The 12,746-nt window shown below is 37.6% G+C and overlaps 1 protein-coding gene across 1 annotated transcript; it reads right to left on the bottom strand.

Annotated features, from left to right (window-relative positions):
• Window positions 1-10,743: 10,743 nt before the first annotated feature.
• LOC6031916 (membrane magnesium transporter 1) lies at window positions 10,744-11,420 on the bottom strand. The gene is made up of 3 exons (XM_001842505.2): window positions 11,259-11,420; window positions 11,145-11,197; window positions 10,744-11,075 (listed from the first exon to the last, which is right to left on the bottom strand). The coding sequence occupies exons 1-3, from the start codon at window positions 11,332-11,334 to the stop codon at window positions 10,842-10,844; spliced, it is 363 nt and encodes a 120-aa protein (XP_001842557.2). The 5' UTR covers window positions 11,335-11,420; the 3' UTR covers window positions 10,744-10,841.
• Window positions 11,421-12,746: the final 1,326 nt, after the last annotated feature.

Raw genomic sequence — 12,746 nt, forward strand, 5'->3', positions numbered from 1 at the left:
AAAGAAAGATTACTCCGCGTGGTGTCAGAGAGAAGTTGCGAAAACGGATCAGCTTCCGGTTTCGGAAACCGTAACTAAACTGAACTCAAGGGGCTGCGTGGGAGGTTGGAGCTTTCAAGGTTTCCCCCACCCAGAAACAGGAAACAGTTATAAAACACCAAGCTGAGCTGCTACTGTTGGGAAATTCGCTCGATTTGGCGTTGCTTGGTGTAAAAGTGCACCTGGGGTCTCCTTTTCTGCATCATTACCTTTCGCTTTAAATGGGAGATGATTTATTGCGGTGTGGCTGTGGCAAAGAGGCGGAAAAGCTGACTTTGTGCAAATGATAACCCCCGATCCGAAACCACTGCACCCGCCTCCAGTTTGAATTTTCACCCACGTATTGAGCAGCTGATAGATGAGGATATAAATTTGGTGTGGCAATTCGCGAGCACATCTACGAAATGAGGGGTGGTTTGTGATTTGTCGCTTGCTGATGTTTAGATTAATTGATCATTTGGTTCACATTTGAGTCTGTCGAAATTTGGATGAAATCATCAATCAAGTTAAATTACTTTTGACTGTTTCCATTTTAGCTCCTGATTTGCTTAAAAATATTATTACTGTTTTTTTTAAATTTCATCCGGCCCTTGAATACTGTTCACTTACTGTCCTTTTAGATATAATAATGATAATAATTCCATCAACTAAAGTGCAAAAAACCGTTGCCTCAACACTTTTTTTAGCACTTGTCATTGAAAATTTCAATCAAAATAAGTTCTAAATTAAAAAGGAAAAAACGAATTCTGGTTAATCTTGGTTAAAACACCCGATTGAAACATTTCTTAAAAGTTTTTGAAATAACTCCAATCAGATTAAACTGTATTTGGCCAACTCTGGTAACACAAATAATATCGCTCATTCGTACTTCATTCTTTCTAAGACTCTTTTCAAATAGAAGTCTCAATCTTCTTGAAGAATCCCTTCCACCGCATCTTTTTTTTTAGTTTTGTTCGATGATTACCGTTTTCTTTGAGGATGATTTTTACTTTCTTAAAGGAAATTTTCCTCGTATTTTTTTTTTTTCGTTGCAAATATTTTTCAAAGTTAGGTCAGAGTGGAGGGACATAAACTTCAAAAAATATTTGCAACGGCCTTATTCATTGACGCATTCGAGATCTGCCTGCCTGTCAAGGCAACAGAATCCTGTCCTTGGTCGTTCCTTGTCGTTCCATCCCAAGCGAATCACCCATTTCCAAGAAGTTCCATCAATGGTAAAATCCCGGAGGGGAAAAAGAAAGAAAAAAAATGACCACACTGTCACGGGCGTCCCCAATCGCCTTAAACGCGAAGCTGACGGGCACGTGGGCCGAGGCTGGAACAATCGGACATGTCCACGCGTTTCCTCCTCGCGAGTGGGGGGGGGGGGGGGCTTCTTCGCTGAATGGGGAACGAACACCACCAAGCTCAGCTGTTTTGTGCGATGTTTATTTTATTATTTTTACTCACGTTTCTCCGGGTGACCCGAGCTCAGATGAGGCCACCACGAGAAGCGTCGTACGCACGAGCGCCTCTTTTTTCCACCGCGAAGTGACACGTGGCTTGGATTGTGTGGGGGGGGGGGGACTCACAAAAGAAAGGCAATTCTCTCGAAAGTTGTCAGCTGATTCGGCCTCTGACGATATATATATTAGCGTTTTAGTTTTACATCAATAAAATTGGTTACATATCTAAAGTTTTTAAAGGTCTAATAAACGAATGAAAGACAAAAACAATAGCTTTTACAGTGAAACCTCTTTTTACGCGGTGCGTTACGTTTTTCTAATTTGTCGATTTCTCTGGATCGACGCAACACTTTTGCAGTTTTTTGAAAACAATTTATAGGTTTTGTCCAGATTTACAAATCGACGTCGTCGTGCTATCTTGTCGCTCCCGCCATTTTGACGTTCCGAGAAAAACGCGTTTTAATGTTTGACCTTGAATATTCAAAAACGAAAGCACGCAATGTAAACAATAACAAACACGTTTTGCTTGGCTCACCATTTTGTGCATTGTCACAAAGTTTGGTTGAAGTTGGTTGCTGGAGTCCCGAGTTATAATTACAAATGTTTACGGTAGTCTAGCTTGTACGTGCGACATCCTGACTTTCCTGGCCTGAAATCCCTTTGGCCTTTTGTCGCACTTACATCAATTTTCATGGAGTGACAAGATAGCACGACAAGATTGAAACTACTTTCATATGTAAAGTGACAAAAATGCACGGAGTTTTTTCGGTTTTTGTTGAATATCTCAGGATTGAAATCGAAATTTGGGGATCTGTGGCGGTCAAAGGTGAGGCATTGTGAGCTGCACAATATGGCGTTCTTAACTCAATTTGGCTCAAAATGCACGTACGACAAGTTAGCACGATGGCGACGAAATGCTGAAATATTGTATAGCTTTAGAGAAATTGACGAAATAAAAAGTTTAAGGCCACCGCGTAAAAAGAGGTTTCTCTGTAAGACCTTTTCAAAAATAAAACTTTTGAAATCAATTTGAGACCATCCATAAACCGCGTGGACACTTTTTTGGAAATCTCAACTTTTTTTCAGCAAACAAAATCTATTTAAAAATTAAGCCACCCGTGTGAAAACATCGGGACGATAACGATAGATAATCGTTAACGTTATTGTTATTCCGATAATTCTATCGGCGGTAATTTTATCGACGATGACGGACGATAGCTTATTTTTATTTTATTTTTAAAATTGACTTAATCCAACCAAATAAGGTTGAAATTTCAAAGCACTCTCTAAGAATTTCTTTTTGATATATTGGTAAGTTTCACAAAAAAAAAACGTATTTTCTCGGAAATTCTCAAATTTTTATTATACGCAGTATGGATATTAAACGATTTAAAATACTGCATGCATTTTCACTGTTTAAGAGTCCTTTTTTTTTTTGATAATATATGTAAATTTCAAAGCAAAATTCTAAAAAATCACAAATTACCGTATTTTTTAAGTACTCAAATTTACATCATTTGCAATATGGGTATCAAACGAAGTGAAATTTGGTTTTCTTTTTCGTTGTTTTAGTATTTTTAGAATAAAACTCTCTAGTTTTTACAAAGTACCGTCTTTCCAAAAAATCTCAAATTTTTACAAAATACCGTATTTTTTCGAAAATACTAAAATATTATAATTAGCAACATGAGTATCAAACGAAGTGAAATTTTGTATGTCTTTTCACTTGAATCGAGTTTTTTGGACAAACACTCAAAAAAAATCAAATTATTCGCTCTACAGCATTGCCTTGGCGTTCTCGATTGCGAGATTTTTACTCGAAACTAGGTTTTCGAAGGCTTAATTGCTGAGGCAATTGCAAACCTTTTTTTAAACCTAAGCTTCCATCCACCCCTGGATTCGAACTGACGACCTTTGGATTGTGAGTCCAACTGCCTACCAGCGACTCCACCGAGGCAGACGACTCCTACACCTGGATTGAGTTAACGACCTAACCCCCTAGGTTAAACCGGGGCCAACATTTACTTCCCTGTCCGACGGAAGGCATGGTCAGACAAATTTCGTCTCGAAAAATGCCACCAGGACCGTCTGGGATCGAACCCAAGCCGACTGGGTGAGAGGCAACCACGCTTACCCCTACACCACGGTTCCCGGCTCAAATACTAAAATTTTCACAAAATACCGTTTTTTTTTTTTAAAGGTATTCAAATTTTCATAATTTGCATTATGGGTAATTCTCCGCCAACCTACACAGCAGTTGATACTTTGTCCAAAGGGATAACTTTTGGCCCTGATCACGAGTCCGTTTTTTGATATCTCGTGACGGAGGGTCGGTACGCTCCTTCCATTTTAAAACATGCCAAAAAAAGAGGTGTTTTCAAAAATTTGCCACCTTGAAATGGTGATGATAGAGAAATTTAGTGTCAAAGGGACATTTATGTAAAAAATTGATGCCTGATTTAATGGCGTACTCAGAATTCCGAAAATAAACGCATTTTTCATTAAAAAACACAAAACAAAAAGTTTTATAACTCGGCCGCTTTCCATTACTCAACTGTATTTTTTTCTGGAACATGCCATTTAAAGGGAAATTTAGTGTACTTTTCGAATCTAAATTAACCCAGAACGGTCATTTTATCACTTAAAAGAAAATTTTCATTTTGAAATTTCGTTTTTTTTAACTTTGCAGGGTTATATTTTAGAGTAGAACAATGTTGTACAAAGTTGTAGAGCAGATAATTACAAAAAATTGGATATATAAACATAAGAGGTTTGCTTATAAACATCACGAGTTATCACGATATTACAAACAAAAGGTTTCAAAAAGTTGGTCGTCGTTGACATGGCCGTTCATGGCCAAACAAAGAGAAACGCAAAAAGTTATTTGTAACTTGTGAGTAGATACTGAGCTCAATTTTCTCTTCATCTGAATTACTTTTTCTTATTCTTGATTTTCTGTGCTTTTGCTCATTGTTTTTTCACACTTACTACCAGTCTTTGTGAAGGGATACCGAGCTCGATTTGCTCTCCATCCGCATTGACCTTTATTCAACGATGATTTTTATATTTTTTTGGTGGTTAGAATCAAAACCGGGGATCGGGCAGGAAGCATCAGGGCAGTGGACAGTATGCTGTAATGGCGGAGACTGTATGTTGATAGTGGAAGACCAAAACTACGTCACAAGGGGAAAATAGTTTATTAGTTGAACAATTCTTACGGATTGTACAATTAATGCATCTATTGACCTCTGTCGGTCTCCAGCTGTCTGCCGCGCCCGTTTAGGCCCCCAACAGGGTGCGAGCCCTGTTTTTCAGCTTTGTCAGACTTTTTTCGGAGTTATTGGAGATTATTGTCGGAAGGAGATTCTTTTCCTCTGAGGACACTGTGAGTGATTTTGCTTGTTCGCGTCCAACCACCCCCTTTCGGCCCTTCATACGGTAGTAATTTGAAGAAGCTCCCTTTAAGTCTGAGCCACTATAATTATAGGCAACCGCTCTGTAGGTCATCCTTGTGGCCCTGTTGATTATCACATCAAATCAAATCAAATCAGTACTCAAATTTTCACAAAAATACGGTATTTTCGAAAATACTAAAATTTTCATAATTTGCAATTTGAGTATCTAACAAATAAAGTATTTTGTGAAAATTATTGTATTTCATTATAAAAAACTTAAACATTGTAAAAATGCAGGCAAATATTCAAATAATCGTTAGAAAATTAATAAAAAAAAAACAGTACTTTAAAAAAAAATCCTTCATTAAATAGTCATGTCCGGAACATCCGGAGTAGTCACACCTTATTCCCTTTGATTAGCAAGTTATTTCTAATAGACTTCGAAAAAGTTTTGTTTTCTGAGATTTTTTTAAAAGGAATAGAAATTTATTGTAAAAATGTAGCTTTTTATACTTATTAACGAATAGTGGTTTTATTCGTACATTGAACACAAATGAGTTTTTTTCAATGAATAGTCACCGAAAATAACAGATACAAGTTTTAATTTAAATCACAGATTCACTCCAGAGAATCATATTTTTCCGACGACTCGATTGTCATCGCCATCGCTTCATCCAACCGGGAGATTTTCTTCTAGGAAAGAAACATGGGCCAGCTGGTGGAATGACCGGTGTATTGGCGAGTTTGGTATTGTCTCCCAGAGTTGCTGCAAAATTCCTTTCCTTTTCGGAATGAATGAATGAATAGAGCTGAATAAAGCAGGGCACTGTTTGGGCCCGTGTCTCCGGGAGTGGCCCATTCAGAACAGTTTAATGAAAAGCAGTTGGGGGGAAGTAACAAAAAAAATAGCACGAATATAAACTACAGTTCTTTCATCCCTCCCAGAAGAGTCTCTTAATTGAAATGTCAACAATATAATTTTGCTCTGTTGTTTTCCATCCGCACTTTTTTTTTAGTTCATTGTGGTCCCCGATTCCAGAGCGTCACGTTTTTCCCCCCAGGCCAGCGAAAAACTTTCGTTTTGACCCCAATTTGCTGGAGAATCGGAACGAGGGGATAGTGTAAGCTTTTCTTTTTTTTTTTTTTGTTTGCTCCCTCTGATTCAAGCTTTGATGTCATGAGTATCGTTTTCCCTAACCCTTACCTCTTCCATGAAAACGCGAAGGAATAATTGTCGATGCAAAAATTGGATTGCAACTTGAACTAAGGGGGCGAGCGCGGCAGAGGGTCGGGAAAATCATTCTAGCGAATGAAAAACCAGACAAAAATTAATGGCCATAGCGGACCACAAATAAACGAATCCAGTTCCTGTCGATTAGAACGACCAAATGAACTAAAACAAAAAAAAAGTAACTGTTCGTACACCACCAGTCAGTCAACCCGGCGGATACGATAGATGAAAATTGGACCCCATGATCGAATTACGGGCAAAGTTTCGGGTGGGTTGAGCCCCGCAAAACCAGGAACCAGAAATTGGATTCGACGAACCCATTAGGGCTCTCCGAAGGGGAGGTTTTTGCTTCATCTGCTTCAATCATAACCGGAAAAGAGGGGTGCCGCTGGAAATAAATGAATGGATGCGGTGAGGAGCTTTGCTTTTTCCCAAGAAGAAGCTTTTACGAAACGGTGGAGACGGATGGTGGTTTGAGGGACAAAAAGCAATGTGAAAAAGCTTTGTACTGTAGAGATAAAGCTTGGTTCTGGCGAGATTTGGTAAATCAGCTCATAAAAGCTTTTCTTATGTTAAAACTTAATACACTCCTCTTTATTATGTCATCTCTATGTTTTTTAAAATGTTTTTTTTTCGCGGTTGCTGTACACCGAAATTTGACAAAAATCAGTTTTTAAGTGACTCAATCATGATTCTAAAATATGATCAAAGCAGGAAAATGCATTTTGAGTTTTTTTCAGTTGATAGCGCGTCTAATATATTTATTTTGCCTCCATATTTTTCGAGTAAATTTAGAAGAAGGAACCTTAAAAACATGTGCCACAGCCTATAGACCAACACATTATTTTTTTAAATTGGGAACACACGAATCGGTTTATGAAAAATTGACAATGGCTGACCCTTAGTTCCGTTCATGATACCTAAAATGATCAAATACACAATTTATTCTTAAAATTACTTGTTTCATTCCGGAACGCCACTGCTTCTGAACAATCATATCTGGCCCACAGGGTCAAAAGTTTGGGCACCCTAATCTAAATTAACCTAACTTTTCTTGCATGGTCATGTTTAGGATGCCAATTAATTTTCATCTAATTTCTTAAAGTCTTAAGTTTCATAAAACGTAAAAATGTCGACCGAGCCACGGAAACGCTTTCGCCTCGTAGGGAATTCAACCCATTTTAATCAGTCGTTCGACCAATTCTCATCACTTTTGCAGTTTCCCGCTATTAAATCAACATTTTAAGATACATCAACAATGGAGAGTTGTTTGCTCACTTTTATTTGAGCTATTTATTACTTTGTAAGAGTCAAAAACACTTCATAACAGCTGTAATTCATTATCAAAGTGCTTATAGGCCGATAATAGAAATAGGCTGAGAAAGGGTATATTTCCCCTAGATCGGGGTTCAAATCCCGACTCGGGGCAACTCATCTGGTGATCGTTTCCCTTCTGGATTCGATTGCTCAGTAAAGGCCACTGTGCGCCACTGAATCCACTTTGCCTCTTCATAGGTCATGGTAAAAATTTACCTTTTTTCAATGTCAATTCTTCTCTGAGCGAGAAGGGATTTAATATTATTTCTTTAAGCTTAGTAAACAGTTGTCGATTGAGCCCAAGATAGAAAATTGTAGGAAATTCACTCAGTGTTTCAAACAATCAAATCAAAGATCAAAGAAAAGTATTTAAATATATTTTTTTTAAACCTTTTTTAACAACATTTTTTTAGTTTTGTAATTTGTTGCTTGATTGGATATTATAAGACAGGGGTGTTCAAAACTTATGAATGACGGGCTAAATATAAAGTTCGCAAGAGCTTGCGTTCTGAATTGTATTTTTTTTTAATTTGAAAAATATTATTATATTATATATAAACTGAAAAAATCATCGATCGATCGAAGTTTTTTTTTGAATTTTATTTCGAAAACAAAACAATTTTTCATTTCTTCATTTCATTTTATTAGGTTGCTTTAACAATTACATTGGTGCAGGTGTTATCTTGAGCTGAGATATGGACTACCTTTCAACAGCTGATTTGTTCAAAATGGGGAGAGATTTTACTGATACTAACCCAAGTAACATTTTTTCCAGGAGTTCTACAAGAGCTCTTCAAGATAGCTACAGCATAGCAGTTTGGACCGCGGTAGGATAAAACTCTCTTCAAGTACTCTTCCAAACTCCTGAAGAAGTTTTGAAGAGAATTTTATCCTGCCGCGGTCCAAACTGCTATGCTGTAGCTATCTTGAAGAGCTCTTGTAGAACTCCTGGCAAAAATGTTACTTGGGAAGGAGAACGAATTGGACAGAGAAAGAAAAAATGCAAAAATAACCTTCAAAATAGCTAATAGATGTGGGATAGTTAAAGGAAAGGAGGACAAAACATTTTTTTATTCATTAGTTTTCTACAAAAAGCATCCAATTAATAGGTTAAATTTAATTAAATCTGAAAATCTAAAAAACTAACAACATCGACTTTTTAATCGACATTGCAAAAAATATATTGATTTCAATGAATCCTTGAAATCAACACAATATTTTTAACTGAATACAATCGTGATTTCACAAATTTAATGAAAATTAAATGCACTTGTTTGTTTGCAAGTTGAATTTTTTTATTTATGTTTTTAATATCCAGAGTTTTTTTAAAGGTCCTTATCGAGGTTTTAAAGCGAAGATGGCGTTCGAATGGTGAACGTCCAAAATGTCAAAATCGCGCAGTAGCACCAACATTAGAAAAAAAAAATGTGGCTGTGGAGTCGTCTCCCTGGGTCCTGCCTCAGTGGAGTCGCTGGTAGGCAGTTGGACTCACAATCCAAAGGTCGTCAGTTCGAATCCCGGGGTGAATGGAAGCTAAGGTGTAAAAAGAGGTTTGCAATTGCCTCGACAATCAAGCCTTCGAACACTTAGTTTCGAGTAGGAGTCTCGCAATCGAGAACGCCAAGGCAATGCTGTAGAGCGAATAATTTGATTTGATTTTTAACTTTAGTGATAAATCGTTGCTCAAGGATTTTTCAAAAATTATTTCAACAATTTTGATAAAAATCTATAAATTTCATTCTGCCTACATTTTAATGTTGGGTACTCTGATTCGCAACCTACACGTTATGAGGTCAAATCACAAGGTGGAAGGTTTTTAAGTACAAAATAAGTTTGAGGCCCAGAATAAAAAATCGTGCGTCATGATTTATAAAAAAAATGAGAAACCTCACTCTTTACGTGTTATCTACATTGTTTCTATAAGATAGATTTTTCAACACAATATTTGTTACATTCAATCGGGATCACAGTGTGGGAAAATTATTAGATTTATATCAACAAAATCTAAAAAGGTTCACAATAAAACATAAACTTCACACATTTCTGGAATGTTGTCTTATTTTAAATTCAGTCTATTTGGAAAACTGGGTGGGTCTCGTGGCGCAGGGGTAGCGGCTTCGGCTGCCGATCCCGATGATGCTATGAGACGCGGGTTCGATTCCCGCCTTATCCACTGAGCTTCTATCGGATGGTGAAGTAAAACGTCGGTCCCGGTTTCTCCTGTCTCGTCAGAGGCGCTGGAGCAGAAATCCCACGTTAGAGGAAGGCCATGCCCCGGGGGGCGTAGTGCCAATAGTTTCGTTTTCTATTTGGAAAACATTTAAAACTATTTTAATGTTGTAACAATTTTTTGGATTAATCTTAATATTTATTTAAATTTAAGAGTTAAGATAAACATGCCTTTTTTATATTGAACACATGAAACGACATGATTGAAAACAACTATAGCCGATTCAGAGAAAAATGTCCGCACTGCTAAGAAATCAAGGGTTGGCTTGAGACATTTTTCTCTGTTAGGGCAATATTTTCTCGGCTGTCTCAAGAAAGTCCTCTCGGGGATCGATTTAAATTGAGAGAGTGTTGTCAATGATAGTATTGAAAGAATATTTTAATTTGTCAATTTACAAAAAAAGTGTTTACTTAAAACTTAAGACATTTTGTATTGCTTTGGTGCTGCTCTACAAGACGGTGCTCAAACCGGCGATGACGTATGCATACCCGGCGTGGCACGGTTGCGCTGCTTCACATCGGAAGAAACTGCAAGTGAAGCAGAACCGGCTGCTGAAGATGGTGTTAAACCTGGATCCCTTCCACCCGACTGACGACGTCCATAGGATGGCGAAGATGGAGCTGATTGACGATTGGCTTCTACGAGTGCTTCCAAAGTTTTGGATGGGGTGTGCCACCTCAGCTAACCCTCTGCTGCAGCGGATGTCCCCTTCATGTGATATTAGAATAAGAAATACCTCCTTTCCTCTAACTATCCCCTATCTATTAGCAATTTCAAAGGTTATTTTGTAACTTTTTTCCTTCCCCTGCTCAATTTTTCTCTCGTGTACCAGTAAACTCTAACACCGTTTGAATTAGTCAGATGTTGAAAGGAACCCCATATCTCAGCTTAGGAGAATTACTGCACTGATGTTTTTGCCAAAACAATCCAATAAATGAAATGAAATGAAAAATGTTTTGCTTTGGAGAAAAATAAAAATATTTGTAGGAGGTCTCCGTCTGAAGCAAACTCGAGATTTGCAAGATTGTACAACGTACACATTGTAGTACAAATTTCTTGAAATTTGTTTTAATACGATTTATGAAAAAGTTTTCAAATTTTCACTCTTTTATTTACTTATTCAGCAATAAATACAATTAGTAAAACTTTATTTATAGTCAAAATGCACGCCCCCCGAGGATAATTCACTCGTAAGCACTCAACTCGGAGCGGTCCATCGTCGTCGGGTTGGGCTGCTCGTAGGTCGGCGACAGAGCCTTGCCGCGGTGGTTGAACGTGTAGAACGACGGAATGTTTCCGAGCGTTTCCCAGGATTTGGCCTGCAGGTCGACCGTCGCCCGGATCTCCTTGAAGTCACCGACCACTTGCAGAATGTTGTAGATAATGAGGAACAGGCTGAGAATCGCTTGGAAAATTATCTAAAACGCGAAAGAAACTTGTGTGAGTATTGAAATTAGTACAACCGGAAGTATCAATTTTTCACTTACATCCACGGGGAGATTCGAAAACTCTTGGTCCGTAATTCTCAGGTAAGCACGATCTGAAAGGTAAAAACAATGCATGTTTTATGGCTATCAATCAACTCCAATCACATTACTTACGTTGTGCGGCAGAATAGGCAGCATGCAGAAGCGATACAAATCCGACGAAAAGGGCAAATTTGTTCAGGAAAGCCATTTTTAGTGAATTTTAAACTTAAGAATCAGCTGAACAATTTATGTGATTTTTCTTGTGGCGCACGGCGAGACAGATCTGTCAAAACAAATCTAGTACCTCATCTTGGTACACGGAAGAAAATTATGCATCCGTTTTTTCAGCAATTCGATTCGATGTTTTTTAACCGTATGCCTCAACAACCAAATTTGGGAACGCTGCTGTAGAAGTTCAACGTAAAATGAGAAATTTGGTCCTAAAATGAAGCTTAACTTTGTTATTCGCAACGATAAAGCTTATTTTTCTGAGTACAACGGGGAGTACAATGACCTGGCTTTAGGACCCTATTCTTACTATGGTTTATTATAAAATCTAGATTTTTTTTTAATAGATCCTAAAAACATATGAAACAGAATAGCTTATGTAGGGATTATGGGTTGCAGGATTGAACATGTAATAAATTATTAAATGAGTATTTATTATAAGATTGATATAATTCATAAATAAGAGTTACGAGCGCAACAAAAAGTGCGCACCTTCATGAATATTGGCCTTGTTAGCTGATTGTGGATTGAGTGCGAGAGCGCGCTAGCGAGCTGCGAGAGAGAACAACGAGCGAGAAAACAACGAGATGCGCGCGGCCGACGAAAGAGAGAATGAAGATTGTCAAATCAGTTTTGTGGTTAATTTCTGTGGAATAAGACGTGTTGTTTGTTAATTGCAAAATATCTGTGTTTTCATTATAAAAGAAAGTCCCCGATCACGACAATGGTTCAATTTCCACAACAACAATTAAACATTGCATCAAATTAAAAACAAAACATTGGTCGTCAATCAAAACAACAACAATCAAATCTAAAGCAAAAATGTGATTGTACAAAAACAATCAAATTTCGAGCAAATTATTTGCCTTCAAATTCCACCATAAACTTAGAATAAAACATTGGTTTTCAATTATCACAACAAAAAGTCAAACTTACTACTTCAAAACAAAACGAAACGAAACTATTGGCACTACGCCCCCCGGGGCATGGCCTTCCTCTAACGTGGGATTTCTGCTCCAGCGCCTCTGACGAGACAGGAGAAACCGGGACCGACGTTTTACTTCACCATCCGATAGAAGCTCAGTGGAGCTTTAAAAAATCTCTTGAAATGTTTATCCTATTTACACCGAGAATCAGCATTCCGCTTTTTTGGGTCATTTTTACACACTTGTATGGCATTTTTCAGTTCAAGTAGGATTACACCGACCTATACCTTTCTTTAGTAAGAAAGGCAAAAATCTAGGCAAAAATATAAATTTTCTAAAATCTTAACGGTAAATCCGAATGAGGTCAAATTTGTTTCAGAACCTCGATTACGGTCTAGATTATGATATGGAGAAAAAAATAGATAAAATGATAAAGGCATAGTTTTGGCATTCGGTGAAAAATTTA

The sequence above is a fragment of the Culex quinquefasciatus genome, chromosome 2, assembly GCF_015732765.1.
Source record: "Culex quinquefasciatus strain JHB chromosome 2, VPISU_Cqui_1.0_pri_paternal, whole genome shotgun sequence".
In the NCBI taxonomy this organism is placed as follows: Eukaryota; Metazoa; Arthropoda; class Insecta; order Diptera; family Culicidae; genus Culex; species Culex quinquefasciatus.

What these genes read in the sequence shown, in the direction of transcription:
- LOC6031916 (XM_001842505.2), bottom strand. Translation starts at nt 11,334, where the DNA reads ATGGCTTTCCTGAACAAATTTGCCCTTTTCGTCGGATTTGTATCGCTT. An exon ending in TGCCTATTCTGCCGCACAAC is followed by an intron (nt 11,198 to 11,258) that starts GTAAGTAATGTG and finishes TTTACCTTTCAG; the next exon opens with ATCGTGCTTACCTGAGAATT. An exon ending in TTTCGAATCTCCCCGTGGAT is followed by an intron (nt 11,076 to 11,144) that starts GTAAGTGAAAAA and finishes TTCGCGTTTTAG; the next exon opens with ATAATTTTCCAAGCGATTCT.